At 40.2% G+C, this 27,998-nt stretch overlaps 1 protein-coding gene across 2 annotated transcripts in view; it reads left to right on the forward strand.

Annotated features, from left to right (window-relative positions):
• Positions 1-27,642, forward strand: part of DPYSL3 (dihydropyrimidinase like 3) — a 156,077-nt gene extending 128,435 nt beyond the window's left edge. For both annotated transcript variants that reach the window (XM_075856518.1, XM_075856519.1), the window contains exons 3-14: positions 6,270-6,454; positions 7,259-7,423; positions 8,494-8,555; positions 8,842-8,922; positions 12,118-12,186; positions 17,046-17,166; positions 20,267-20,423; positions 22,671-22,812; positions 23,103-23,273; positions 24,467-24,646; positions 26,250-26,412; positions 27,129-27,642. In XM_075856518.1, coding sequence (XP_075712633.1) covers positions 6,270-6,454; positions 7,259-7,423; positions 8,494-8,555; positions 8,842-8,922; positions 12,118-12,186; positions 17,046-17,166; positions 20,267-20,423; positions 22,671-22,812; positions 23,103-23,273; positions 24,467-24,646; positions 26,250-26,412; positions 27,129-27,220 — 1,588 coding nt within the window. In that variant the 3' untranslated portion in view covers positions 27,221-27,642. The remainder of the gene's footprint in view (positions 1-6,269; positions 6,455-7,258; positions 7,424-8,493; positions 8,556-8,841; positions 8,923-12,117; positions 12,187-17,045; positions 17,167-20,266; positions 20,424-22,670; positions 22,813-23,102; positions 23,274-24,466; positions 24,647-26,249; positions 26,413-27,128) is intronic.
• Positions 27,643-27,998: the final 356 nt, after the last annotated feature.

Consider the following 27,998-nt stretch of genomic DNA (forward strand, 5'->3'; position numbering starts at 1 on the left):
GGTGCATTTTCCATCGACGTAAATTAGTTTAAGACTGGCATTCAAAATTTTAGGTTTAATATATTTCACCCTATCTATTTTGACAAGTTGTCTATTAGGTGTACCAGACTGCCAAAAGAATACATGGCACCAAAAGAAGTTTAAAGGGTAACTAAACGTTCAACATACTTCTGATATGTCATAGTGACATGTCAGAAGTTTTGATTGGTGAGGGTCCGAGCACTGAGACCCCCACCAATCGCTAAAACGAAGCGGCAGAAGTGCTCGTGTGAGTGCTCAGCTGCTTCGTTTCTGTTCGTTTTTTTCTGGAAATCAATGTATCGGCGTACAGGCTCAATAGAAAGTCTATGAGCCCCTACTCTGATACTTCGGCTTTCCAGAAAAAGCCGAACAGAAGCTAATCGGCTGAGCGCTCACAATGGCGCTTTTACCGCTTCGTTTTACCGATTGGCGGGGGTCTCAGTACTCTGACCCCCACCAATGAAACCTTCTGACATGTCACTATGATATGTCAGAAGTATGTTGAATGTTTAGTTACCCTTTAAAGTGACCCTCCAGTTAAGGGCCAAAATTAGAAATGTGATACGGTATATGGAGTAATATTACCTGGTGACATCCAGTTCGCCTCTCTGATGTGGATGCGCAGTTTTAGGGTCTCCTGTGTGTTGTTCCAAAATGGAGTTTCGGAGCAGGAGATACCCTCTATTAACTAAGTATTCCATAATACAGTATTTGAGACAGTCCCTTTAAGGAACCCTGGATGGGTTGGTGTGGACGTTGCCAGGAGCCTGGAATCCACTATAAATAATCTTATGTAATATACAGTTTCTTAATAACAGAGCCTCCGTTGTTCTCATCATTAGAATTAGGTAATGTGCTTCTTTTAAATCCCTGTTTTAAAAAAAACTTGCATTTGTAATGAGACTTTGTAATGAGACTTGTAGGCTGTGAGTAGGATCGCAAGGTCTGAACATCCAAAGATGGATGAACAGCTGCACATCTTTATACTCTCCGAAGCAGGAGCTGAAATTCACATCCGCTGCAGAGAACTCCCAGGGGTTGTGATCGCTTAGTTTGGCCTCTGAAATGTCTCCGGTTTCTTCAGTTTTTTTTTCTTTATTTAAAGAGCATCTAGCACAATTAAAAATAAATTACCCATACTAATACCTTACCCTGTACAGCAGAAGTCGGTAGATCTTTTACTAATCCCATCAATTTCCCACCATGTAAAATATAGGCTAAACCCCGCCAGACATTCAAAAGCACCACTGACACCTGTTTTGTAGATATTGGAAAAATTCTTAAAATGGTCATCCAGCAAAATCAATTTGTCAGGAGTGCTATTGCTTTATTTAAGTAAATGTTGCCTGTTCTGGGCTGTTCATGCCTTCACTGATCGTCTATACACCTGCGGCTCTTCTGGCATCTTCAACTACTGATCATGGAAGTAATAACCAAATTTTTTAATATATTGGCTGCTTTTAATACATATCTAATACATGTACAGAAGCAAAAAAATCAGCAACCATGTATAAATTTAGAATGAATAAAAATGGGCTAAAAGGGGTTGTTTCACTATGACAACCCTTTTTTCCAATGAAACCAACCCAATGATCAGCTTCTGAAATCCCAGATGAACATATGATATCACTGGGGAAAACCGCAGCATGTAATACACAGCCAGACTGAGCCTGTCAGGACGGGAGCCACTATTTGTTAGCGGCTTTCCGTATTGGCTAATATAAAGGGACCCGAGGAGGAACCCCAGTCCCCTAACAGGACATAATACAACCCTTTAAAATGCATTTCTTTGAGATTCAAGGAGTTTTTCAGTTTTGTATATACAGGTCCTTGTCAATGAATTAGAATATCATCAAAAAGTTTATTTATTTCAGTAATTCAATTGAAACTCATATATTATATAGATTCATTACACACAGAGTGATCTATTTCCAGCATTTTTTTCTTTTAACGTTGATGATTATGGCTAACAGTTAATGAAAACCCAAAATGGAATCTCTCAGAAAATGAGAATATTGTTTCCTAAGCCTTTAAACGGTCCAACAGTCTGGCTCAGTAGGCTACACAATCATGGGGAAGATTGCTGACTTGACAGTTGTCCAGAAGACCGTCATTGACACTCTACACAAGGAGGGTAAGCCACAAAAGGACAGCACGCTGTTCCCAGAGTGCTGTATTGAAGCATATTAATGGAAAGTTGAGAGGAAAAAAAATGATGGTAGAAAAACGTGCACAAACAACAGGGATAACCGCAGCCTTGAAAGGATTGTCAAGAAAAGGCCATTCAAAAATCTGGGGGAGATTCACAAGGAGTGGACTGCGGCTGGAGTCAGTGCTTCAAGAGCCACCACACACAGACGTATCCAGGACATGGGCTACAACTGCCGTATTCCTTGAGACAATGTCAGAAGCGTCTTACCTGGGCTAAGGAGAAAAAGGACTGGTCTATTGCTCAGTGGTCCAAATTCCTGTTTTCAGATGAAAGTCAATTTTGCATTTCATTTGGAAATCGAGGTCCCAGAGTCTGAAGGAGAGTGGAGAGGCATCAATCCAATGCTTGCAGTCCAGTGTGAAGTTTCCACAGTCAGTGATGGTTTGGGGAGGCATGTCATCTGCTGGTGTTGGTCCAATGTGTTATATCAAGTCCGGAGTCAATGCAACAGTCTACCAGAAAATATTAGAGCACTTCATGCTTGCCTCTGCTGACAAGATTTATGGAGATGATGATTTCATTTTCCAGCAGGACTTGGCACCTGCCCACACTGCCAAAAGTACCAATACCTGATTTAATAACCACAGTATCACCATGCTTGATTGGCCAGCAAACTCGCCTGACCTAAACCCCATAGAGAATATATGGGGTATTGTCAAGAGGAAGATGAGAGACACCAGACCCAACAATGCAGACGAGCTGAAGGCCACTATCAAAGCAACCTGGGCTTCTATAACACCTCAGCAGTGCCACAGGCTGATCGCCTCCATGCCACGCCGCATTGATAACACCTCAGCAGTGCCACAGTCTGATCGCCTCCATGCCACGCCGCATTGATAACACCTCAGCAGTGCCACAGGCTGATCGCCTCCATGCCACGCCGCATTGATAACACCTCAGCAGTGCCACAGGCTGATCGCCTCCATGCCACGCCGCATTGATAACACCTCAGCAGTGCCACAGGCTGATCGCCTCCATGCCACGCCGCATTGATAACACCTCAGCAGTGCCACAGGCTGATCGCCTCCATGCCACGCCGCATTGATAACACCTCAGCAGTGCCACAGGCTGATCGCCTCCATGCCACGCTGCATTGATAACACCTCAGCAGTGCCACAGGCTGATCGCCTCCATGCCACGCCGCATTGATGCAGTAATTCATGCAGAGTCGGAGCCCTGACCAAGTATTGAGGGCATATACTGTACATACTTTCCAGTAGGCCAACATTTCGGTTTTAAAAATCATTTTTGAAATTGGGCTTATATAATATTCAAATTTTCTGAGAGACTAAATTTGGGTTTTCATGAACTGTTAATCATCAGCATTAAAAGAAAAAATGCTGGAAATAGATCACTCGGTGTGTAATGAATCTATATAACATACGAGTTTCACTTTTTGAATTGAAGTACTGAAATAAATTAACTTTTTGATGATATTCTAATTCTTTGAGAAGGACTTGTATACAGTAAAACTGAAATTGCTCAACATTTTCAAGATCCCTGATTGCTGTTAGTTAATGGAAACGTTCTTGTTTAGACTCTGTTCACATTTAGTTTAGCGTGCACCTCTAGCATGATAAATGTGTCCATAGGGCTCCATTAGCCCGACAGAGAGCGAAAGAGTGTCATTTTGGCCTCTGTAGAGCTGGTATACATCAGTATACTTTTTTTTTTGTGTGTGTGTATATGGACCACAAGGTATAGATTTTTATTTTATTTTTTTGGGTGAAGAATTCCACCCATGACACGCATAAGTCATGGGCTTTTCAATAGCTTTTTATGATCTATACAAGTGACGGATGGCTGTGACTAAACATTGGCATCCGTCACTCATAGACTAAAATGGTATCCATTTAATGAATACGTCGTTAAAGTACAAATCTGTTAAACGGATACCATTCTAGCCTATGAATGCCATTGTTAGGCCGTCGCAGCCTACGTTTATAGTCTACATCGGGAGTTTTTCCCGGGGTATGTATTAATTTCAGGCAAAATTTTTTATAGCAATGGGGCCTTACATCCGGAGGTGAAAACCCAGTACAGACCTAATACTGCTCTCTTCTGGGCGTCTGCTACAAGATATCTAGTCTAGCCAATCCTCCTCACTGATAAAGTGGAGTAAATATTCTGCTATATTTGTTCTGCTGTTGTGTTTACCTAGACTGGATACGCCTGTAACCTTTAGCTATAATAAAAAAAAAAAAAGCATTGGGTCTGTGCAGGTTTGCAGCCTCTGGATTTAAACAAGACTGAATTCAGTCACTGACAGAAACAGATTAAAGTAGTGAGTAACTGAAACACAGTATTTTAGAAAGTTGCAGAATTTTTTAGTTATACAATTGTTTTTAATTTATATTACATCTGGAAATTTCCCTTAATTTTCCGGTCTATTATTCTTTGAATATGTAATTATTATTTTTTTTATTTATTATCATGAGACATTAGGTAGTTCAAAGCAGCAAATAAGAATAGCCATCCCTCCCCATCTTTCCTCATGTTCAAACTTTTACTAGGCTAGGAGATCCTTGCTCTACTGGGAAGGAAGGAAATTTAAAGCTAACCTAACCTTTCAGGTGACGTTTCAGAATAAGTTGTCATATGTTTGTACAAGAGGAATAACACTATTTCTGGCTATTATATGACTTGTATTCTGTATTATTTAGCAGTTTTCCCCTCTGCAGGCTCTATCTTTAAAGGGGGTTTCCAGCTTCTGACAACTGATGACCTATCCACCAGATAGGTCATCACTACATGATCTGTGGGGGTCTGACACCCAGGCCACGCACAGATCTGCTGGTCCGGACGTACGAGCCAGAAGCAGTTGGCTCCGGCCACGGAATAGTGAATAGGAGCAGACCTGCAGCACGGCCGCTTTGCTATATACGGAGCCAACTGCTTCCAGGCTCCGTACATAGCATTATGTGCCACAACATCCAGTCCCCGCAGTCCACAGGAGCGGCTTATTGGTGCGGGGTCCGGGCATCGGACCCGCACTGATGATTTACTTATGACCTATCCGGTGGATAGGGCATCAGTTGTTAGAAGGTGGACAACCCGTTTAACCCTTAGGGCTTGTCCACACGTAACGTAATTGCTGCGTATTTTCCGTCCAGAATTGCGGACGGAAAATATCCAGCGGAACACAGTAGCAACATTGCGGGTGAGATTTAACAAATCCATAAGCTGCGTAAAAAATCTCCGTCCCGAAATTCACCTGCGGTGCGTTTTTTTTTCCGTTTCGCAGCATGTAAATTCCTCCTGCGGAAAGTGGACTGAATCGCTGCGTTTCAGGGGCGATATCACCATCTCACAGACTTGAAAGAAATGCAGCAAAATCTGCACCATTTTCTGCAGTAAAAAAAAACCGCAGGAAATGGTGCGGTTTTCCTGCAGCGGAATATCTACTAGTTTTAGCGGAAATGCTGCAGAAATTTACGCGAGGACAAACCCTTAGTTTTCTCTGAGCTAGTAGCTGGAGCCTAACTGCTATCATGTCTTCTATACACTTCACACAGAGAAGAGGAGAATCCTCTCCTTTCTCTATCTATCTTACACACGCGCACACGCACGCGCGCACACACACACACACACACACACACACACACACACACGCACACACTTATATATGATAGATGGATAGATGCAGAAACATGGAAGAGATTATACAGCAGTAATGAGCAGCACTGGGGTGAGATATAACATTTACTAGAAGCTGCTGCGGCATCTATGATTTCTGCCTCTCTCTCACTTTGCTCCTGTTCCCTTCCCCTCTCCATGCTGTAACCTGAACCCTCAGTGAGCTGATAATCTGTCTAGTCTTGAGAAGACGGAGAAATTGCTTTCAGAGGGGGACTTGATAAGCCATAAGATATATTACAAAGTTTCTTATATTTGCTTGTACTATTGATTAATGTAAAGTTTGTTGAAAAGTTATTGATGATTTAATTGAGCCTACATTTTTTATTTTCGGTTGACCACATCTAAAAATCGTATGTTCCGGTTTAATGAAAGACTCTTTTATCTCTCTACATCACAGGCAGATTGGAGACAACCTGATTGTGCCAGGAGGAGTAAAAACCATTGAAGCAAATGGGAAGATGGTGATACCTGGAGGAATTGATGTGCACACCCACTTACAGATGCCCTATAGAGGAATGTCAACAGTGGATGACTTTTTCCAAGGGACCAAAGCAGCTCTCGCAGGGGGAACCACCATGATAAGCAAGTGTCTTTTTTTATATGACTAAAATTGCCACCAAGATTAAAGGGGTTTTCCAGCTTCTGACAACTGATGACCTATCCGCCGGCTAGGTCATCAGTACATGATCTGCAGGGGTCCGACACCTGGGCCCCACACAGATCAGCGGCTCCGGTGCCTCCGTGCACCGGACGTACAAGCCAGAAGCAGTTAGCTCCGGCCACGGAATAGCGGCCGAGCTGCAGTACTGCAGCTCTGCTCCTATTCAAATTAATAGGAGCAGACCTGCAGTTCTGCATCACGGCCACTATGCTATGTACGGACCCAACTGCTTCCGGGCTCCGTACATAGCATTATGTGCCACAACAGCCGGTGCCCGCAGGCCACCGGAGAGGCTTATCGGTGCGGGGTCTGGATGTCAGACCCGCACCGATGACCTAATGATGATCTATCCGGTGGATAGGTCATCAGTTGTCAGAAGTTAGACAACCCCTTTAAACGTGCAATAAAAGTCTGAACCTGACGATTTATTCATGTCAGTGGTGACCTGCTAGCTCTCCCCTAATGACAGACATCGAGGAAAGGGGGATCGGGTGTGTTGGATTTCAACATGCCCCATTCTTTTTTCCCGCGGGATATAGGCTGTTGTGTATGGCAGTGGCTTATACCCTTATACTTTAAAAATGTGCATGTTTACGGAGTTGGGTAATATAACTGTCGATCGAGTGCCTAACCGACATCTATCTCATGCATATATGGCTTGCTTTAGAATATCAATTGTGCCCAAGAAGAATATATGTCACTAACACATTTTTTTTCTTTCTTAGTTGACCATGTTATCCCAGAACCAGAATCCAGTATCATTGAAGCTTTTGATAGGTGGAGAGAGTGGGCTGATGGGAAAACATGCTGTGACTATTCTCTGCATGTAGATATTACCCACTGGAACGACAGCGTGAGACAAGAAGTGGAAACACTTGTGAAGCAAAAAGGTGCTGCCATGTAATTTATCTTTTATAGTGAAAGATGCAAATGAGTCATTATTACATTATTAACCTTAATTACATAGAGAGGGAATTGCATGGTGTGACTGCTGCCAGGGTGTCAGCACAGAGACAATCCAGATTTGTGCTGAAAGGCTGTGCCATGTGTGACGGCGGTTGCTAGGGATAGACTGCCTAACAACCACAGTGTTTTCAGGCCAAGGATCAAGGAGACTTAGCAGGACTTACAACATGCCAATTTTTTATCTCTTACTGCTGTTTTAAACATATATTTTGTCATATTTCACAATGATGGAGAATTTCAAATATTCTACATAGATTTGTATCATTAGCAAAAACTAAGAACATGGAAAAAAAAAGATCTGTGCCCAAAACAGGACCTTGTGGTACCCCACTTCTTTGTTTTGAGTGCATCCAATTTCCCGCTATTGTTTTGAGAGCGTCCGGCATGACTAGCAGCAGTATCTTACTCTAGCAAGGATCTGTAGACGATCAGTTACCGCCAGGTTTTTTTGTGTTCCTTTTCCCAGCAGCCAGTATTGTGTCAGACTTTTGTTACTTGGTTGTCATAGGTTCTGTCATTTTGTAAGCCGCTTGTGCCTTTAAAAATAGATTATAATTCTAACTTGCACTACCAGTCTGCTGCAAGTGAATGAACCTGCATTTTCCCTTGTCACAGAGCCCAGGCTTTCCGTTTCCAAGCCCATAATTCTTGTACTGTATCTAAGAAGGTGATAATGACTTCTATGTTCTGCCATAAAGGTGTTATTTTAAGCACACTTTTAAAGAGGACGTTGCATTGGGGTTTATTAGTTCCTACTGCAAGCACGTTCCATCTGGGATATCTCTCCTACCTTCTCCGTTTCTTTAGCTCTGTTTTTCTGGAGCGAAATACTTGGTAGCGATGCCAAACAAGACCTTTCGTTACATGTTTAACTTCTCCAGCCAATTCCTTCCATTCCACAGGAGTGTAATAATTATCACATGTCCCTACGCTATAACACAGGAAAAATCTGACACGGAGTTTCCATCTTTGCTTTTTTTTTTTTTATTCCCAGGTGTTAACTCTTTCATGGTTTACATGGCCTATAAAGATTTGTATCAGATGTCCAACACCGAGGTAAATTCTATTATATTTCCTTCCTCTCTGGGCTCGAATCCAAGTAAAATTAACATTCTTCTCATTTTAGTTTGTGTCTATTGGAAACAAGAGTATGATCTGGAGAATTACAACATGTTTACAAGTTTAAACCAATGATATGGGACCTGTGTTGTCTCTGTTATATATTGTTTATTCATATAATGGCGTCATAGCTGTCATCCAATAACCTAAAAGTTCAGCATTTTGTAATAAACATGAACATTTTCGGTTTTGAAATCTGACATTCTGATTATGTATGTTTTAGCTTTATGAGATCTTTACTTTCCTTGGAGGCCTGGGGGCAATTGCCCAAGTTCATGCTGAGAATGGAGACATCATTGCCCAGGTAACTAACAAGACCACATATGTACTAACAGCATTGGGGAAAATACAAACTATATCAGATGGATTTAAAGGCTAACAACTCCAAACTACATAGAACAATAAATAAATAGTGAAGGCTATGTTATAGTTTTTTTTAAAGGAGACCTACCAGAAGTCAACGTGTGTACGCACATATTTACCGCTATTCAGGTTGGTTAATATGTCGATATTGATAGGTATGAATTTAATCCACAAAAGCAGGACAAAGCAGTGTGTAGCCAACAAAACTGTTTTCGTGAACACTTTGTTACAGTAACTTTAATGTTCTAATTTTTTGAATGCTTAATGTATATATTTATTGATAGAGAAATTATATTTTAAGACTCTTAAGACTAAAAAACAACCTTCGTCCAATTGGTTTACTGTATGACTTAAAACGTAACCTTTAGTAACTGGGGTTAAAAAGTATGAACAAAAGAACAGCAGTGAACGGGTTAGATCCTAAATACAGTTTCCCTATTAACAGACTAGGAAGAAACTGGAACCCCATACTGCTCACCTTACAACACCGCAGCGTAATCTTGTTGACAAGGATGGACTGGCATTGGGTACTGTCCCTAAAGTCTTTATTCTAACTTCAGGGAAAAGAATCTGACAGCAAGAGCTGTATATAAATGAAAGAACACCTATAAATTGTACATACATCTTAGCGATACAAATTAAGCAACATTTGTTCAATTACTTTCCCCAAAAGGGAAATCACCCCCCCCCCACCTCACTACTTTTGATCAGTTATATATTTTCTAAGCTCACTTATCCATAAATAGAGACTATATATTTAGGGATTTTATTGTAGCCATTTGAGCAGTATTAGCTAAGACTCTCACTTTTATAACAAGGGATTGCAATGATGAAAGGAGTCTGTTTTGACCTCCGTTTCAATAAAATCTTAAACAGAATCCCTTCCAAACTCTGAACTGCAATTCTTGGCTCTCATTCATGTTTCCCTTTAATTGATACAAAATGTTAGCAAGAGGTCAGGAATGCAAAATTGAGAAGATGAAGTCATTAAACTAAAAATCCGCTCCCTGAAGAAAGAACAGTTACAAAGATTAAAAGCAGTTCTTTAGAATAAAGAATAGCGGCAATAGTGTCCAGAATATGAAACTTGTCGTGAATATCAAACAGTAGATTGACTTATGGTGCATAACCCATCTGTTATTGCAGAAAGAGGAAGGTTGTGGCTGCTTAGGCTCTGTTCCCATTGCATTTGAGGCTTCCATCTGAAGTGTAAGTCGGGAGTGTTTCCCGACTTATACCTCCAATGGAAAGCTGTGATGCATGCCACTGTATAGGCGTACATAACCAATATGCTCCCGTTTTGTTCTTTTGCCGGATGCCTCTGTATAGAAAAGAGGAGATAACTTAGCTTTCTTATACAGTTGAAATAAGTTATACCATTGTATACAAACCATCCTTTTGGCATCCGTTGCTGAATGGCACCCTATGGATACTTTTGACATATGTGTCGAGAGCTTTTCCAGCACATATGCTAAATGTAGGGCTTAAATGCAATAGAGACCGAGCATTTCTCATTACAGTGCAGTACCCTTGTATTGATGCAGGTGGCGCCGTGTGTGGTGTAATACTTTTTAGGGAAAAGATTTCTCTCTTATATTCTTTAGTCATCTTTGCCACATCTATATACTTTGCCTGTACCAGATTAATTTACACTTACTACTGCTTATTTCAGTTACCAGGGATATTAATTTTAGATTATCAGAAATCATGAACTCCTGCTGAAAAATAGTTTGGCCATTTTATGTCTCATAGTGTCCCACAGAGTTATTACTCAAATATAATTATCTACGGGTACATAATGGGCCTTGTTTTTGAGAATGGCTTACTTTTCCTGGAACTTTTTGAGATATTGCTGGTATTGAGGTTGAGGTTGTACTTCTGCTTAATACATATTGGTTGTTATGTTCTTAAAATAATCTAAAAAATCATAAATTGTAATAAAAGTCAAAAGCTTACAAAATTAAATAATACATTTATATTTCTAGGAGACAAAGTTTATCCTCTACTGATCAGTGTCTGTCTTAGGGCCTGTTCACATGAGCGTTGGGCTTCTGTTCATGGGTTCAGTTAGACCTTTCCGTCAGAGGAACCCATGAACGGAAAGCCAAATGGAACCTACAGGTTCCATTTGCATTACTATTGATTTCAATGGTAATGCTTACATTGCCATTGGTTTCCGTTTGTTTCCGTTCCGTAAGGTTTCCGATGTTTTAGCGGATTACGCGATTGTTTCCACTAAAAAAATAGAAATCTAACGTAAACAAATGAAAACCATTTGCAACAGAAGCATTACCATTGAAATCAATAGTAATACAAATGGGACCTGTGGTTTCCGTTTTGTTTTCTGTTCATGCGTTCCTCCAACAGAAAGGTCCAAAGGAACCCATTAACAGAAACCAACGCTGATGTGCCTTACTGGGAAGGCTTGCTGCTGTATATAGGGAGCAATGTTGCAGTGTTATTGCATGGCACCAGATAATAATAATAATAATAATAATCTTTATTTATATAGCGCCAACATATTACGCAGCACTTTACAATTTAGAGGGAACATGAAACAAACAATATCAGACATTACATAGTGACAAAGTTCATTTACAATTCAAACCTGGGGAGTGAGGACCCTGCTCGCAAGAGCTTACAATCTATGAGGACATAAGGGAGACACAAAGTGTAATAGTGTTTGTTCTGTACAATGGTCCGGCCATTTTTATACACATGCGGTAGTAACATAAAGCTGCATGAGCCGGTCACCAGCCAGTATCCGTGTATGACGGACACGAAGAGAAGGAGTGTGAGGGAATCTTATTCTGATGACTAATCTAAATGGAGGGCCATGGAAAGGAGTCAGATTAGGGAATGTTATAGGCCTGTCTAAATAGATGTGTTTTCAGGGCACGTTTAAAACTGTGGATATTGGGAATTAATCTGATTGGCATTGTGTTACATTTTTCTGCCACCAGTTGGCAAACTGATATAAAGCGATACGATTTCTCACTCCATCTTCTTCTGGAGGAGGCACAAGAGAATTGATCTTTTTCCATGTTCTATGAACAGGACTTTATTTGCTTACACTACTACATAAACATACAGACTAATAATATAAAATTTTTAAACATTCTGTATTCCCTTATAGGAGCAACAAAGAATGTTAGAAATGGGAATTACTGGACCAGAGGGTCATGTTTTGAGTCGGCCAGAAGAGGTAAGTGAATGGACTTAAAGAGGCTCTGTCACCAGATTTTGCAACCCCTATCTGCTATTGCAGCAGATAGGCGCTGCAATGTAGATTACAGTAACGTTTTTATTTTTTAAAAACGAGCATTTTTGGCCAAGTTATGACCATTTTCGGATTTATGCAAATGAGGCTTGCAAAAGTACAACTGGGCGTGTTGAAAAGTAAAAGTACAACTGGGCGTGTATTATGTGCGTACATCGGGGCGTGTTTACTACTTTTACTAGCTGGGCGTTGTGTATAGAAGTATCATCCACTTCTCTTCACAACGCCCAGCTTCTGGCAGTGCAGCACTGTGACGTCACTCACAGGTCCTGCATCGTGTCGGCACCAGAGGCTACAGATGATTCTGCAGCAGCATCGGCGTTTGCAGGTAAGTCGATGTAGCTACTTACCTGCAAATGCTGATGCTGCTGCAGAATCAAGTGTAGCCTCTGGTGCCGACACGATGCAGGACCTGTGAGTGACGTCACAGTGCTGCACTGCCAGAAGCTGGGCGTTGTGAAGAGAAGTGGATGACACTTCTATACACAACGCCCAGCTAGTAATAGTAGTAAACACGCCCCGATGTACGCACATAATACACGCCCAGTTGTACTTTTACTTTTCAACACGCCCAGTTGTACTTTTGCAAGCCTCATTTGCATAAATACGAAAATGGTCATAACTTGGCCAAAAATGCTCGTTTTTTAAAAATAAAAACGTTACTGTAATCTACATTGCAGCGCCTATCTACTGCAATAGCAGATAGGGGTTGCAAAATCTGGTGACAGAGCCTCTTTAAGCACAGAATTATAAAAATAAAAAAGGTAAAGGTTACTTGAGCTAGATGTAATACTTGATCAGTGACTGGTAGAAATGAACTTGGTCACTTACCTTACTTCCCCAGACAATTCTATGGGCACAGGGTAAAGCAGAAGTACATGTGTGTTTACCCAACATACCATCTTACAAACTTATTTTCTTTCTGAGAGCTATTCATCAATCTCCCTGCCCTACCAACATCCCAAAATTAATCATGAAAGAAGGAAGGGCATTACATAATGGAACATAGTTAGAATTCGTCGTGGGGGGTTCACCCAGGCAACATGGAGACTTACCAGACAAGAATGACTTGAGTGTACCCATTTTATTAATGACGATTAGAAGTAATTTAGATACAATAGTAAATGTATCGGGTTGTGGTGACCCTGCCCCTCCCACTAAACCCTGGCCACATTTTTTTGAATAGTAGTGACGGCTGCGTTAAAATAGAAATGTCACAAAATTTTGGTGCAAAAAGAACATATTTTACATTTCCCCCTCTGAGTTGTGCCAGTACAATCTATGTATTCACAAACATATGAAGACATGATTCTAGCCTAGCCTAGTCTAGACTTCTAAACATCCCATTTAGACACAACTAAACCAGTCACATGGTTTCCCCTCATTCATTGCGTTGCTATGCTATATGGAAACGCCATAAATGTCTGTCGGAATACCCCATTATTAAAATAGGCAAAAAAAAAACTCAATAATTTTCCCAGTCTGGGAATCAGTGGTAAATAAATGTACATGTAAAATTATAATAAGACTACACATTGTATAAGTTTTGTTCCCAAGATTACCCCTGCTCCTGACTAAAGCAAGTCTGCAACTGGAAAACTAAACTGGCACAAGGAAAAAGTGGAGCGGTCGCCCATAGCAACCAACTGGATTCCTTCTTTGATTTTCCAAAGGACCTCTAAAAAAATGAAAGCTGCAATCTGATTGGTTGCTATGGGTGACTCCTTTACTTTTCCTTTGTGCCCGTTTTGATAAATCTCCCCCAGATGGATGCATTGTTTACATCTATGGAGTCTTTGGAAGGTTTGTATATAGAGGACTGTGTGTATTTTTCTTAGATGTACATGTTCTAAGGGAATTGTAGCCATCGGATGTTAACTATGTGAAACGTTTCATTGTTGTGGAGCCATAATGGAACCTAAACAAGTTCTATTTCTGTGCGTCTTCATCCTGTTTGTATCTGGTGCTGATTAACCATTTCCTTACACTGATTACTAATGTAAGGGCATCATAAGACACTTAACATTAACAGCCACACTGCCATTAGGACAAAGTAAATAGACACCAGAAATATATACAATAGGCTAAATAATATATCCAAGTAACATAAAGGCATTCCGAACCACACAGGTAAGCAAAAGAAAACCCCGGCATACAGGCTTAAAAAGATAAAAGCAGCACTTGGATCCTAGAATAGGGAATGTTTCACCATTGACGGTGCTTGAACGTGAGCCAATCCTGCGGTGTAATGATTATTTTAGTAATGGGAGAGGAAGTCCTATGTAATGAGGAAAAGATGTGCACACGTAGCAGTGCTGTCTAACGCCCTGAGTATTGAGAACACAGGAAGTCGGCCTCCCTTTACTGAACCATCTGAATAGCTCATTTGCCAAGGATTTATATAACCCAAGCTCGCTGGTTGTGATGTAAGAGATGCACTATGTTGACAAGCCTCAGCCATAAAAGCTCACAGTCCGGCAGAACTGATGTGAAGGACGTACAAGGCACTGATTGGAAACAGATCCATTAATGATATTATTTACGTAAGGATGAAGCGTCTGAGCAGCAGCTGAACATAATGTGGAAGGTTCTCTGCAGACAGTTCACGGTCAGGTTTATATACGTATACCTGCTCAACTAATTCATGTCCATTATCTCATTGCTCACAATTAATGGCTAGTGGGATTGGAAGTCATAGTCCAGACTATTGCATTGTCATTTTTATACGTTTAATGTAAGTTGGTTCCTGAAAGGCTTACAAATGGCTGGAGTCCGAGCCAATGCATTTTCCAAATCATTCACATGGATACTTATATTCGATAGCTAATATTGTACATTGGTACAAGACATGGGGAAATTGTGGGATTTTCTTTCTCTAATTTTTGGTTTTAAAGGGAAACTAGTTATTCCTTACAAAATACCCCTTTTAGTTTGCAGGTCTCTAGCATTGGAACAGGGAATATTAGGTCATTGTTTTGAACAGTTACATATGGGAGTGAGTAGAGGGGTAGCCTTTATGGCATTTAGATTGGATATATCATAACATTCTGAATTGGTCCGAGCATGTTCACACGGCCATTTCTGTATATCCCATTGACTTTAAGGCAGAGTTACTATACATGTTCTGCAACGTCTTCACTGGAAATGGGGAACAGGCACCCCAATTCTTGGGATCCTTTAGGTCCCAGTGTTCAGACCCCCACAAATAAACTATTAAAGCATATCAAGGCAAATTTCCATAAATGCCTTAAGATGGGAAACCCCTTAAAAATATGTTAGTTAAGAAATTAATTGAAAAGTTGTACATATGTAACATGAGAAGTCACATAATTAGTTCAGTGACGTCCCCTGTGTGCAGTCAGAGTGTCACATGATCTGTCACATGATGTCAGTATAAATGAACGGCACCGGAGTCTGCAACACCACAAAGCAAGCAACATGAAGACCAAGCAGCTCTCCAAACAACCCAGAGACAAAGTGGTGGTGAAGTATAAATCAGGGTTTGGTTATAAAAAAATATTTCATACTTTGAACATCCTAAGGATCAAATCAATTATAACAAAATAAAAAGAATACGGCACAACTTTAAACCTGACAAGAAAAGGCCGCCCACCAAAACTCAAAGACTGGGAAAGGAGGGCATTAATCAGAGATTCAACAAAGACAATGATAACAGTGAGGAAGCCCCAAAGACCCACAGCGGAGATGGAAGTATCTGTCCGTAGGATCCCTACAAGTTGTACACTCCACTTTATGGAAGACTTGCCAGAAAAAAGCCATTGCTTAAAAAAACCCATAAGAAAACACGTTTTGAGTTTGCTAAACAGCATGTGGCAGATTCCCCAAACACATGGGAGAAGGTTTACTGGTCAGACGAGACTAAAATTGAACTTTTTGGCCATCATGGAAAATGCTTTATTTGGCGCAAACCCAACTTTTGCCCTCACCCCAAGAACACCATTCCTCCAGTAAAGCTGTGGGGATGTTATTCATCTGCAGTTACTGGAAAACTGGTCAGGATTGAAGGAAAGATGGATGGCAGTAAATACAGGGCAATTCTTGAGGAAAACCTATTTGTCTGCCAGAGATTTGAGACTGTGACGGAGGTTCACCTTCCAGCAGGACAATGACACTAAACCTACTGATAAAGTGGGTTAAGTGGAAACATTTAAATGTCTTGGAATGGCCGATTAAATTCCAGACCTCAATCCAATGGAGAATTTGTGCCATGACTTGAAGACTGCTGTACGCCAACACAACCCATCTAACTTGACGGAGTTTAGGATTTTTGCCCATTCTTCCAGGCAAAACTGCTCCTTGTCTAGATCTGCTAACTAATAGGGACAAACCCCAAGAGACTTGTATCTTTAATTACAGCAAAAGGAGGCTCCACAAAATATTGACTTTCAGTATTTATTCACATTAAAGTTCTCTTTTTTTTAATCTTAATTATTGTTTGTGTCACAGTAAAAAATATTTTGCACCTATAATGTGGTAGGCATATTATGTAAATCAAATGATATAAACCCCCCAAATGAAATACATTTCAGGTTGTAATGCAACAAAACAGGAAAAACACAATGGGGTGAATACTTTTGCAAGGCACTGTATATATTATTTAAATAGAAAATTCTATAAGGTTTAGGGGGTACAGTAGCTGTTTATCATGTGGTGTACTACTGTTTAATCCAGTGGCATTTTTTTTATGTTTTTGCGGTTTGTGGATGTCGATAGCTCTTCTTGTGTTATGTTCTTCAGCGTCCTGTGTCTCTTTGTTCTTTCAGCTGGAAGCAGAAGCTGTTTTTCGTGCCATAACCATTGCAAGCCAAACAAACTGTCCACTATATGTGACCAAAGTGATGAGCAAAAGCTCAGTAGACCTCATCTCCCAAGCCAGGAAAAAAGGTGAATGACCAGAGATATGTACATCCTGCTAAATCTAGTGCCAACAAAGAGACGGTCACTAATGAAATGCAAGGTGCCAAATAACATTTCTTTTTTGGGATATATTTGTTTCATAAGATGGAAACCTTATGGAGTCAAGTATTGTCTCAAATTAAAACATCCTGAGAACTCCTCGAATTCTTTCCAATCGCTAATATGCCTATTTAGGTCGGGAAAGGGTATTTAAAAAGCCGCCGGGTCACTGCTATATTGCACAGCACGGAGCCAGCAGCAATGCATGCGATCAGAAAAATGTACTGCCTGTGGCAGCTCTCAATTGCAATGCACTGATTTTGCCATAGACTGCAATATTGTGATATTGCAGTCTATAGCATAAGCGATCTAAAGCTTGCAAGTTCAAGCCCCCTAGGGGGTGCTAAAAATAGTAATAAAAAAATTAACATTTAAAAAAAAAAAATTAAAATCACCCCCTTTCCCTAGATCACGTATAAAAATGTTAGGTATCCCCGTGTCCGAAAATGGCCGAACTATAAAAATATTTTTCCAATATGGTAAGCGGGGAAATAGCGGGAAAAATGGTCAATAGCGGGAAAAAAGGTGAAAATGGCAGAATCAAGGTTTTTTTGCCACTTCAACCCCCCCCAATAAAAATGTAATAAAAAGTGATTGAAATGCCATACAGTCACCAAAATTGTATTAATAAAAACTAGCCCACATACAAAAAGACGCCTTACACATCTCTGTACACAGAAATATAAAAATGTTACGGGGTCACAATATGGTTATGCGAAAAGTGTTTTGTTTCTTTCAAACATTTACAATTTTTAGAGGTAGTAAAACATAACAAAAACAATATAAATCCGGTATCACCGTGACCGTACTGACCCGCAGAATAAAGGTAACGTGAAATTTTCACCGTACAATGAACACCATAAAAACGAAGCCCATAAGAAAATGGTAAAACTGCTTTTTTTTTTCAATTCCTCCCCATTCTGCTTTTTTTTTTCTAGCTTCCCAGTACATCACACATGATATTAAATAGTAACATCAGAAAGTACAATTTGTCCCATAAACAATAGGACTTTGTCAATGAAAAAATTGAAAAGTTATGAATTTTGAAGGCGGGGAGGAAAAAACAAAAGCATAGAAACAAAAATTAGTCTAGTCCTGAAAGGGTTAAAATGTCTATGAAATAGGAGAACAGAAGACAAACACTATTTTCATGCTTATGTTCCTGTACGTAGCTCCAGTAAGGCCCTGTTCACATCACGTTTATAGCTTTCCGTAGGAGGTATACGTTGGGAGGACGTATACCTCCGACGGTATGCTGAAACGTATCCCACTGTATAGGTACATAGTGGAATACGACGCCCGAACCACCTGGGCAGAGCGCTACCTAGAGTGCTGTGCCTGGGGAAGCTTATATGGACAGTGATATCAGGGGCTTTCAACTATGGAGTTCCCAGCCAGAGCATCATTAGCGCTATGGCCAGGTCCTGGGGAAAACCTTGACATCACTATCCATATACAGGCAGTAACATCAGAGGCTTCTGGCCAGGGATTCCTTAGGTGAAAGCCCCTGACATCACTGTCCATATATGGACACTGACGTCAGGGGCTTCCCTGATTCTGGTATCACTGGGCTGAGCGCAACCTGATGCTTTTCCCGAGGACTCCTGCCCTGATGAAGGCCCACCAGGTATAATTTTTTTAATGTATACCTGTATACCTGTAACAGAGACCATACAGTGTAATCCTCCACACATAGGCTCCCATATTAAAAAAACTGTATACCGTGTAAGTTTTTTTTTTTGTTGTTTTTCTTGCGGGATTCTTCAGGATGGAATGGCATAGTCTACTGCGCTATTTCTTCCTTCAAAAAAAGGTACACTGGCATATTCCAGCCCAACTAAGGCTAAAGGACAATCTTTTGGCCTCTGTCAGGCTAATGGAGCCCTAGGAACACGTTTAACGTGTATGTCAAGAGCTTTCCCGACGTACGCGCTAAACGTGGGGCATAAACGTGACATGATCTCTGATTACTTCAGCCCCTACTCGTATGCAATGGATTTTCCGGCTAACTGCATTTTAGGAGCCACAGTAGTGGCTAGCTGCCGTTCAGGAACCTCAATCACGGAAGCTTTTTATTTTATTTATGACCATTCTGCGTTATAAACCTAGAGACCCAAATGATGCCCATAAGTGATTCTAAATAGTAGAAGATTGGACTTTCCCCACAATAGTGCCATACAATACTTACATTGTACCAGCATAGTAATAACATCAACACAAAATTACTCACCCCATTATACTGTCCAAAACATTGTGTCAGCAACATTTCTTGCAAATAGCCAATCACGAGCCACTTAAATGTTGCTGTTTCTTTCTGTGCCAGTCTGTGCAGTTAGAGGACTGGAAAAGAGAGGTTGGCCTGAAAGGGTTACTTATATGTTGTGTTATGAGACCGTCCTCGGACTATCTCACTGCATCCTGGAAATTTGTATGGTATGGTTTCGGGTAGTCGTGAGCTGCACAAAAAAGGCCCCCAACTGCGTGTGACTTCCTAGCTACTTTCGTGACCTCTTTGGACCTATACGTCCTCTATTAGTTAAAGCCAAGGCCTATGTCTTGTGCAGCTCTCAGCTTTGGAGGATCCCCACAAAAGTCTTGTCTCCGGTAATCCGATGAATTTTTTGCTTTTACGCACTGTAATAACATTGACAAAATAATGTCATGAAAATGAAAAAGACTTCTTGTTTGTTTCATTATTTCGATTTTCCTGTTTTTTTCTTAGCTATTTTTTTTTTTTTAAAGAGATTTTCCAAGATTCAATGCAATAGAAAATTATTAATTCTTATTAGTTCTGTACCCTTCCCCCAGGGGACCTGAGGATGGCAGGGTCAGAAGAGAACAGTTAATTGACATGTTTTGTGTTTTGTGTATGTTGTTCTGTATGTTGCATTTTGGCCCCCAACCTGTAATCTCAGGGACTATAGCTACAGTAACTGTTGTGTTTCTTTATGTGCTGAACCCATTTTGTATACATATTGATCCCCTAGTTTTTACGGCAATATTAAAATATCGATTTGTAAACTTTCAGGTAATGTTGTTTTTGGGGAACCAATCACAGCTAGTCTGGGCACTGATGGTACACACTACTGGAGCAAGAACTGGGCTAAAGCTGCAGCTTTTGTAACATCACCACCCCTGAGTCCTGACCCTACCACCTCCGACTACATCAACTCCCTTTTGGCCAGGTAAGAAAAGATCTTTATGGCACTAGATGCAGGTTTTTAGGTCATGCTCCCTGCGTGTCTCTTGAATTCATCTAGAAAGTAATTTTAATACAGATGTAGCCAAGTTTATCTTGACTGATAACTTGCTGCAGCGTGATAACACACAACAAAAGCCGTCGAAAAAACATTGAAAAAGTGAAGTTAAAGAGAACCTTTCACCTACCATACATGTAAAGCTGAGTGCAGCATGTAATAGGCAGAGCAGCACAAACCCTGTCTCACTTTACATTTTCTAGCGTCCGCCATTATTTTGATGTCGGTGTGGTTATATTTGGCGCCCAATATGGGCAGTATCACAGCGAATTGTGCTGTGTGATTTCTCTCGCGAGATCACAGTCTTGTCCTCGTCTTCCGAGAGCTCAAGAGTGAGAGCGTGCACGTATGCACGCACAGCTCCGACGCTGCAGCCGACGATACTCCCGCCGCCACAGAACAGAAGAATTCACATACTTCGCTTCTGTTCCGTGGCGGCGGTGAGCTGTGCATGCACGCGCACGCTCTCCTCTCTCCAGCTCTTGTCAGACAGTGAAGGTGATCTCGTGATCACGCAGCGCAAGCCGCTGTGACACTGTCTGTAGCTGATTGGACAGTGTCACAGCGATAAGCAACACGCCCCGATGCCATTTACACGCCCCATTGAAAGTTCAGGGGTTATTTACATATCGGGTGCCATATATAACGGCACCACTATCTAAATAATGAAGGACGCTAGACATTTTTTTTAAGGTGCCCCAGGGTTTGTGCTGCTCTGCCTATTACATGGTGCACTCCGCTGCACATGTATGGGCAGGTTTAAAGTTTCTTGTCACTGTGTATTTACTGCGTTAAAGTTAAGATAAAGATGGCTACATCTGTATGTTGACCTTTTGGCTTGGAGGGTATCATGGAGTGACTGGGAATAATTATCAGATAAAAAATACATTACTAATTACGCTATTTTAAAGTGTACTTCCAAATGTAATCATTGTTAGAAAAAAATCTGCATTCAATTTACATTTTGGGGGGAATTTATTCTGGGAAAAGGCAATAAATAATGGTTTGGACCTAAAGCAGCTATAAATTCTAAAGTATAAATGGTGTATAAAACTGCTCACAACAGCAACATGGCAACAACAACATCGCAGCTGACCTGTCCATATCGGGGACTGCTGGAGCATTATTTCGGATCTTGCTATCCCTTCCTCTCTGCTGCTGTTCTTTTGTAGGCGAGATTTATCAATGTTTTGCAGCCATAAAAGTGCAATAAGCCCAAGTTCACACTTTGCGGTGTTGTGCAGCATAATGCCTTGTCCTTCAATAGATGATAGTGACAAGAAAGTAACCTATCTCGCATGTATGATTTTTGGGTTTGACCGAGCCAAGTCAGTGGAGGATAGGGGGGTTGAAGGGGATGGATGTAAAATTACTCATATTTTTCTTTCTTTCACAAGCTAATTTGATGTCTGAGCGACTATGTTCCCTTTTAATTCTTTTTGGATGTTAATTGTTACATTTTGTAAAGAACAAAAAATTCAATGTGATAAGCAAACAATGTCTTACCACTACTTTTATTATTATTATTTTTTTAATTTATGTATATGTTCCGTGAATTTTCTTCTATCGAAGCATGCGTTTTTTCATTCAGTAGGGAAAATAACACAAATGGCAGGGATAGGGATGCATTACAAAATGTGTGACTTTGGGCCGTACTATATGAACATGATTTCTAGAAATTCGATATTTAAAGGGTTATTCCCATCACACTAAGTGATGGCATGTCGCTAGGATATACCATCACAATCTGTGGGGGACCGACTGCCGGGGCCCCTATCAAGCCTGCGAATGAAGGGCCACGGTGCTGATTTAGCATTGTGTCCCCGTCTCCGTTTTCCCTGCACAGCGATGCTTCTGGACACCAGCTGTGCAGGGAACTGCAGTACGGCCCCATTCACCCACTCTGTGCTGCATATCGATACCCAATGACGTTTAATAAAAAAGAAAAACTGTCAGGCCGCTTCCCGAGAACACTCTATGATGTATTTTTTCTCAGCAGACATTTGATATGGTTTATCATTCCTTGGGAATGATGTCCAGCTGGAGGACTCATTCACTGCTGATCATCGTTATTAGAGACTCATTACCGCCACCTAGTGGTCATATGTTGATGTCAGAAAGCAGCATCAGAAATGTTACAGCATAACAAGAAAACTGTATGTGTTGTCTTCACAGTGGGGATCTGCAAGTGTCTGGCAGTGCTCATACTACATTCAGCACAGCACAGAAGGCGATTGGGAAGGACAACTTTACTCTTATTCCTGAAGGAACAAATGGCATTGAAGAAAGAATGTCTATTATTTGGGACAAGGCAGTGGTAAGTAAAAAAACAGTGTCTTGTAAGGGAGGCACATCTGATAGTAATCATTTTTAATCATTTATTTATATTATTTTACTTCTATCAATAATTATATACTCTTCCTGTATCTTAAAGATCATCATAATAGTATTAATACATGGATTCAATAAGCATTCACACATAGATGTATAAACAGCCATGGAGTAGGAAAGGCTCTATCTCTGCTGCTGGTAAACAGGTAAATGCTGTGGAAGCAAATATGAGTGGACCAAGTGTGAACTGAAACGTATAAACTATTCTTTTGACAGGCTACAGGTAAAATGGATGAAAACCAGTTTGTTTCCGTAACCAGTACCAACGCTGCAAAGATCTTCAACCTGTACCCCAGGAAAGGGAGAATAGCTGTGAGCTCAGACAGTGACTTGGTCATCTGGGATCCAGACTCCGTGAAAATTGTGTCTGCTAAAAATCATCACTCTGTAAGTATCAAGGAGTCCAGTGACTGTAACGCTCAGGTATTGCCATTCTCTAAAATGTAGAATTGATAGTGACCCGAGGTTATTTAGTGCAGCATTAAAATACTGGCTTCAATCCTCTAATTGTATGACGGATGTGTCTTGGAGCTGTGCAGCAGCAGGGATAATAGGCCAACAATGACTAAGTCAGATCATAAAAAGTCAGCTCCTCATTATTCCACAATATGTCCGACACACAGAGAGGGGAGCTATAAAATAAATTAACTCCTATCATTGTTATTGTACAGCAAAAATGTTAAAACAAATGCATTCAAGAAGGATATTGGGCTGTGTCAATGACCAAATTAATCTAATTCAATAATCTAACATGGTATATCAGAATTATACCTGCAACTATTCCTATGGATTATTCTGGAACTGCTTGCACACTTCCAAGTGATTCTTGAAAAATGTTCGGCCTCATGCACACGACCGTATCGGTTTTGCGGTCGGCAAAAAACCGTTATTGTGCATCCATGTGTCGTCGGACCCACAATTAGTATTGGTGAATCCGCAAATCCGGACTGTAAAATGACATGCAGTCTGGATTTTTGGCCCCCACACCGATCCGTGTGAATTCGTGTGCATGAGGGCTTACCCAAAGACAAACAACAAGGTGGTTAATATGGGCACATTTTAGTTTCTGTTCACGTATGCATCATGGCTTCCATTTCTAATGGATCGGTTTTAACAGAAGCATGATGGATCCTGCTGGCTTTAGTGGGATCTGTCCAGTTTTTACTGAGTAGATTAGCCTAGTTACCCATTATGCTCTTCTGTCGGCCAGAAGTAATAATTGGAGAAGTAATAACTCTTCCTCTTTGCCAATTGGCCACCAGTTAGGGTATCTTTGCATTGTGATAAACAGATGTAGCAGAACAGCATCATAATCCACTGTATGAAGATCATGTAGAAAGTTTATCTACAGGCCAATGAACCACAGATAACCAAAGTGAAATGACAGTGAGTTGGCTTTGTCCTGTTAACTTTACAGCCGGAAAATGTAACTAGGGAGCCCGGTACAGAATTCTCTTTAGAACATTCAGTATTCTAGGATTTTGCAGCAGAGAGCAGGCTAGCTGGGGTTTTAGTGTTTAGTCATTACAAATGTCTAATAACTGCAATATAAGACCTTGTGCTTTGGTTGTTTGTTCTAGGCTGCAGAATATAATATCTTTGAAGGCATGGAGCTACGGGGAGCACCGTTGGTGGTTATCTGCCAAGGCAAGATCATGATGGAGGATGGTACCTTACATGTGACCCAGGGAACAGGGCGCTTTATCCCTTGTAGTCCGTTCTCTGACTACGTGTACAAGCGAATCAAAGCCAGGACTAAGGTTAGATTATTAAAGAAAATGATGTTTTTAAAACAAACAATACATAAAAAGCTGTGTACATTTGTATAAGATCAATAAAATGAATTTATAACCAAATTAAATTTTAGTATGCTTTTGAAATTTCTGATGTTTTTTTTTTTTTATGTTGGTATTCTTTATAACCTAGTACTATTCCTTATGATGTCTAGGTCCATTTTACCTATAGCTGGTTTCACTTTGTGCAAATACATCCTACAGCTGTGCTCCAACATGCTTATTGCCTACTAAAGAAACCCTCCGGGCAAAACGTATACACTGACCTATGCCGGATAGGACAGGGTATTAATTACACAGGTACTTATAGATCTGCCCAGTTAGGCCCTGCACTAGGCTTAACACATTGATTGTTTTTGCCTAAAGTGTTCCTTTAAGTTACTTGATCTGATATGTTATAATATATATCTGATATAAGTGTTAGACTATTTAGTGCACAATAAAAATGTGAAAAACATTTTTATTTTATTTTTTAAATATCTTCAATGCTGATACAGAGCTATAGCCCGATCTGCACTACTGAGACATTTTGATGACATTTCCACCTCTGATTTCTGTCAGGTGCACTGTTGTCATGGAAACCTTGTGTGCATCTAAATTACCAAATAAATATATATATATATATATATATATATATATATATATATATATATATATAATATATTTTTATATATGCATTCACACTATTCAAGCCAGTTAGTATGTAAATATATGTGTACACAGTATTTGTAGACTATTGTAGTTGGTATTTTAGATCCACAAAAAGTCTGTATGACAACATAGCACCAGGTAGAAATCAGAACATTGTAGGAATGTAGCAATAATGCAGCTCAGGCCTTGGACCTGTAAATTTAAGTAATATCTCAGTGTAAAAGATATTAAAATCGTTTTTCACATTTGTGTACATTAAATGTTCTTTTAGAACTTTCGTCTAATAGGTCTAAAATAAAGCGGTATTCCCAACTTCAACATTTATGGCATATCCGCAGACTATGCCGAAATGTCTGATTAATGCGGGTACCTATCTCCCACCTTGCTCGGCTGTTTCTGTAAACTTCTGTTCTGTAGAAAGATGAGGGTCCCAGGGTTGGGACCTGCATCTATCAGACGGTTATGGCATATCCAGTGGATATCCCATAAATGTCAGAGTTCCGTAACAACAAGTAAATAAGTAATTTAATTTCTTTTATATACACATATGTTTGTGCTTCCTGAGGTTTTTACTACCTCAACAAGTGATGAGATGGATATAATATACGATCACATGCTGAATGGTGGGGGTACGACCCTCAGCCCTTTTGGGTTTTTACTGGACACAGTGTAGTATAGTAGTTAGATGTTAAAACCTTTAAGCTGCTGTGATTATGCTGAACCTGTGGCTTTTATTTGCATCTTACATGTTGATTGTAGCTTACAGGTAAATCAGATGTAGAGTAGCTTTGATAATATTTGTATCCTGTACCTTCATAAAGAGTAAACCAAGCAATGTTTTTAATGTTACAAATCAGAAAACCCAGTGCTATGTTATTTACATTGTTTGATCCAAATATATTCACTGTTTTCTCCACAGATCGCAGATTTACACGCTGTGCCACGGGGTATGTATGACGGACCAGTCTTTGACTTATCATCAACTCCTAAAGCTGGCACTCCAGCAGGCTCTGCTAAGGGGTCTCCAACCAGGCAAGCTCCACCAGTCCGAAACTTGCACCACTCTGGATTTAGTCTAGGCGGTATGTACATAAAAAAGTACTTGTATATATTATATGCAAAACTAGAAGCAAAATAAGTATCTATAAACGCTCACATTAAAAACTGTTTTGAAGTATAGAATATTAATTTTATTGAAGGTATTTTCCAGTATATTGTTATTTGCAAAATAGTCTTCTTTCTGGTTGTGTAAAGGACCTGATGGCAGAAAACTACTAGTTCACGTACCCTTCGTTTTCAATAAGCGAGTCTGGTCCGCAAAAACAGCAGGCTGTAAGTTTCTCACAACCGAGTGTTGTATCCAATGCTAAAATGGACCGCACACTGACGGATAATTTAGAAGTTGAATTCAGTAAATAAGCTAAAGGTCCCTGCCAGTCTCGCTCTTACACTTTCTTTAGTCGCATCTTTTGTTAGTAACAGGGTTATTAAACATTATTGTGGGAGTGGATTTGTTATTCTGCTTGTATAAGATGTGTCTTCCCGTTTCTGCAATTGGCAGCCTCTTGCTCAATACTTTATAATGAAGTAACTCACTGTATACTTAAAGTTGCATAAGCATTTTATTAGTGCAAGAACTGTAATAGTGTATGAAACAAAACCCATCATAAAATGTAAAAGCACTGGTATTTGATTTACTAATGTTGGCGGCGCTCTTCATGAATGCTATGAATTCATATCAATGCTAAGAAGCTTTATCACACTAAACACCTAATACTTCATTATATTTTATTCACAGGAAACCCTGGAGATGAGAGCGGAGTACGTTCTGCTAGCAGGAGAATTGTAGCTCCCCCTGGTGGACGCTCCAATATAACATCCCTCAGTTAAACAGCCAAGAGCCGAAAGAGAGTGGGAAACGACCAAATGGTACAATTGGTATTTAAGAGAGAAGTTCACAGATAAATTAAAATTAAAACGACGTTCAAGCTGAAGATTTCTTAACCTTCAGGCCTTATGTTTTACAATTGCTTTTTGCTACCTAGCTTTAAAAGTGTTGCTGTTTTATTTCTCCATAATTGCATAGCCTTAATTTTCAACCAGTGCATGCAGTTCAGTAAGGTGCAGTTTCCAGAGAGTTTCCGGAAAGGTTCCATTCTCCTGTGGTTATTTTATGATTTATTTTTTTTATGAGGCATTGAACACTGACATTTGTTGGATAAATTCATTAGTTGTGAAAAATTCTGGATCTTCTGTCAACAAGCTTTTCTGTTTTTATACAAGAATTGCAATAAAATGGAGGTCCCACCAAATGTTCTGCCTTCCTGTGTCTTATTCTCAATGTCAGAGTGATTTACATACAGTTTAGAAGAGATGTTAAGGGAGAGGACATTTCCGCCACGTCCATATGTAGCGTATGTCATGTCCGTAATAAGGACGGTAAAATGCAACCATATTACGGCTTTGTAAAACTGACTTGAGGCTTCCTTCACATGGTCATACGTTGTGCCAAAACCAGGTTACATCCTGTCAGAAGAAAGCACAAAAATTATTCCAAAAGGCTTCCATGCTTTCTTCTGACGGGAATCAATCCTGCTTGTGGCACAAAGCATACAGCTCTCACACAAAGTGAATGAAGCCTTTGCTTTCCTGCACAAACAAACAGAAA

This window comes from Rhinoderma darwinii, chromosome 3 (assembly GCF_050947455.1).
Source record: "Rhinoderma darwinii isolate aRhiDar2 chromosome 3, aRhiDar2.hap1, whole genome shotgun sequence".
NCBI classification, from domain to species: domain Eukaryota; kingdom Metazoa; phylum Chordata; class Amphibia; order Anura; family Rhinodermatidae; genus Rhinoderma; species Rhinoderma darwinii.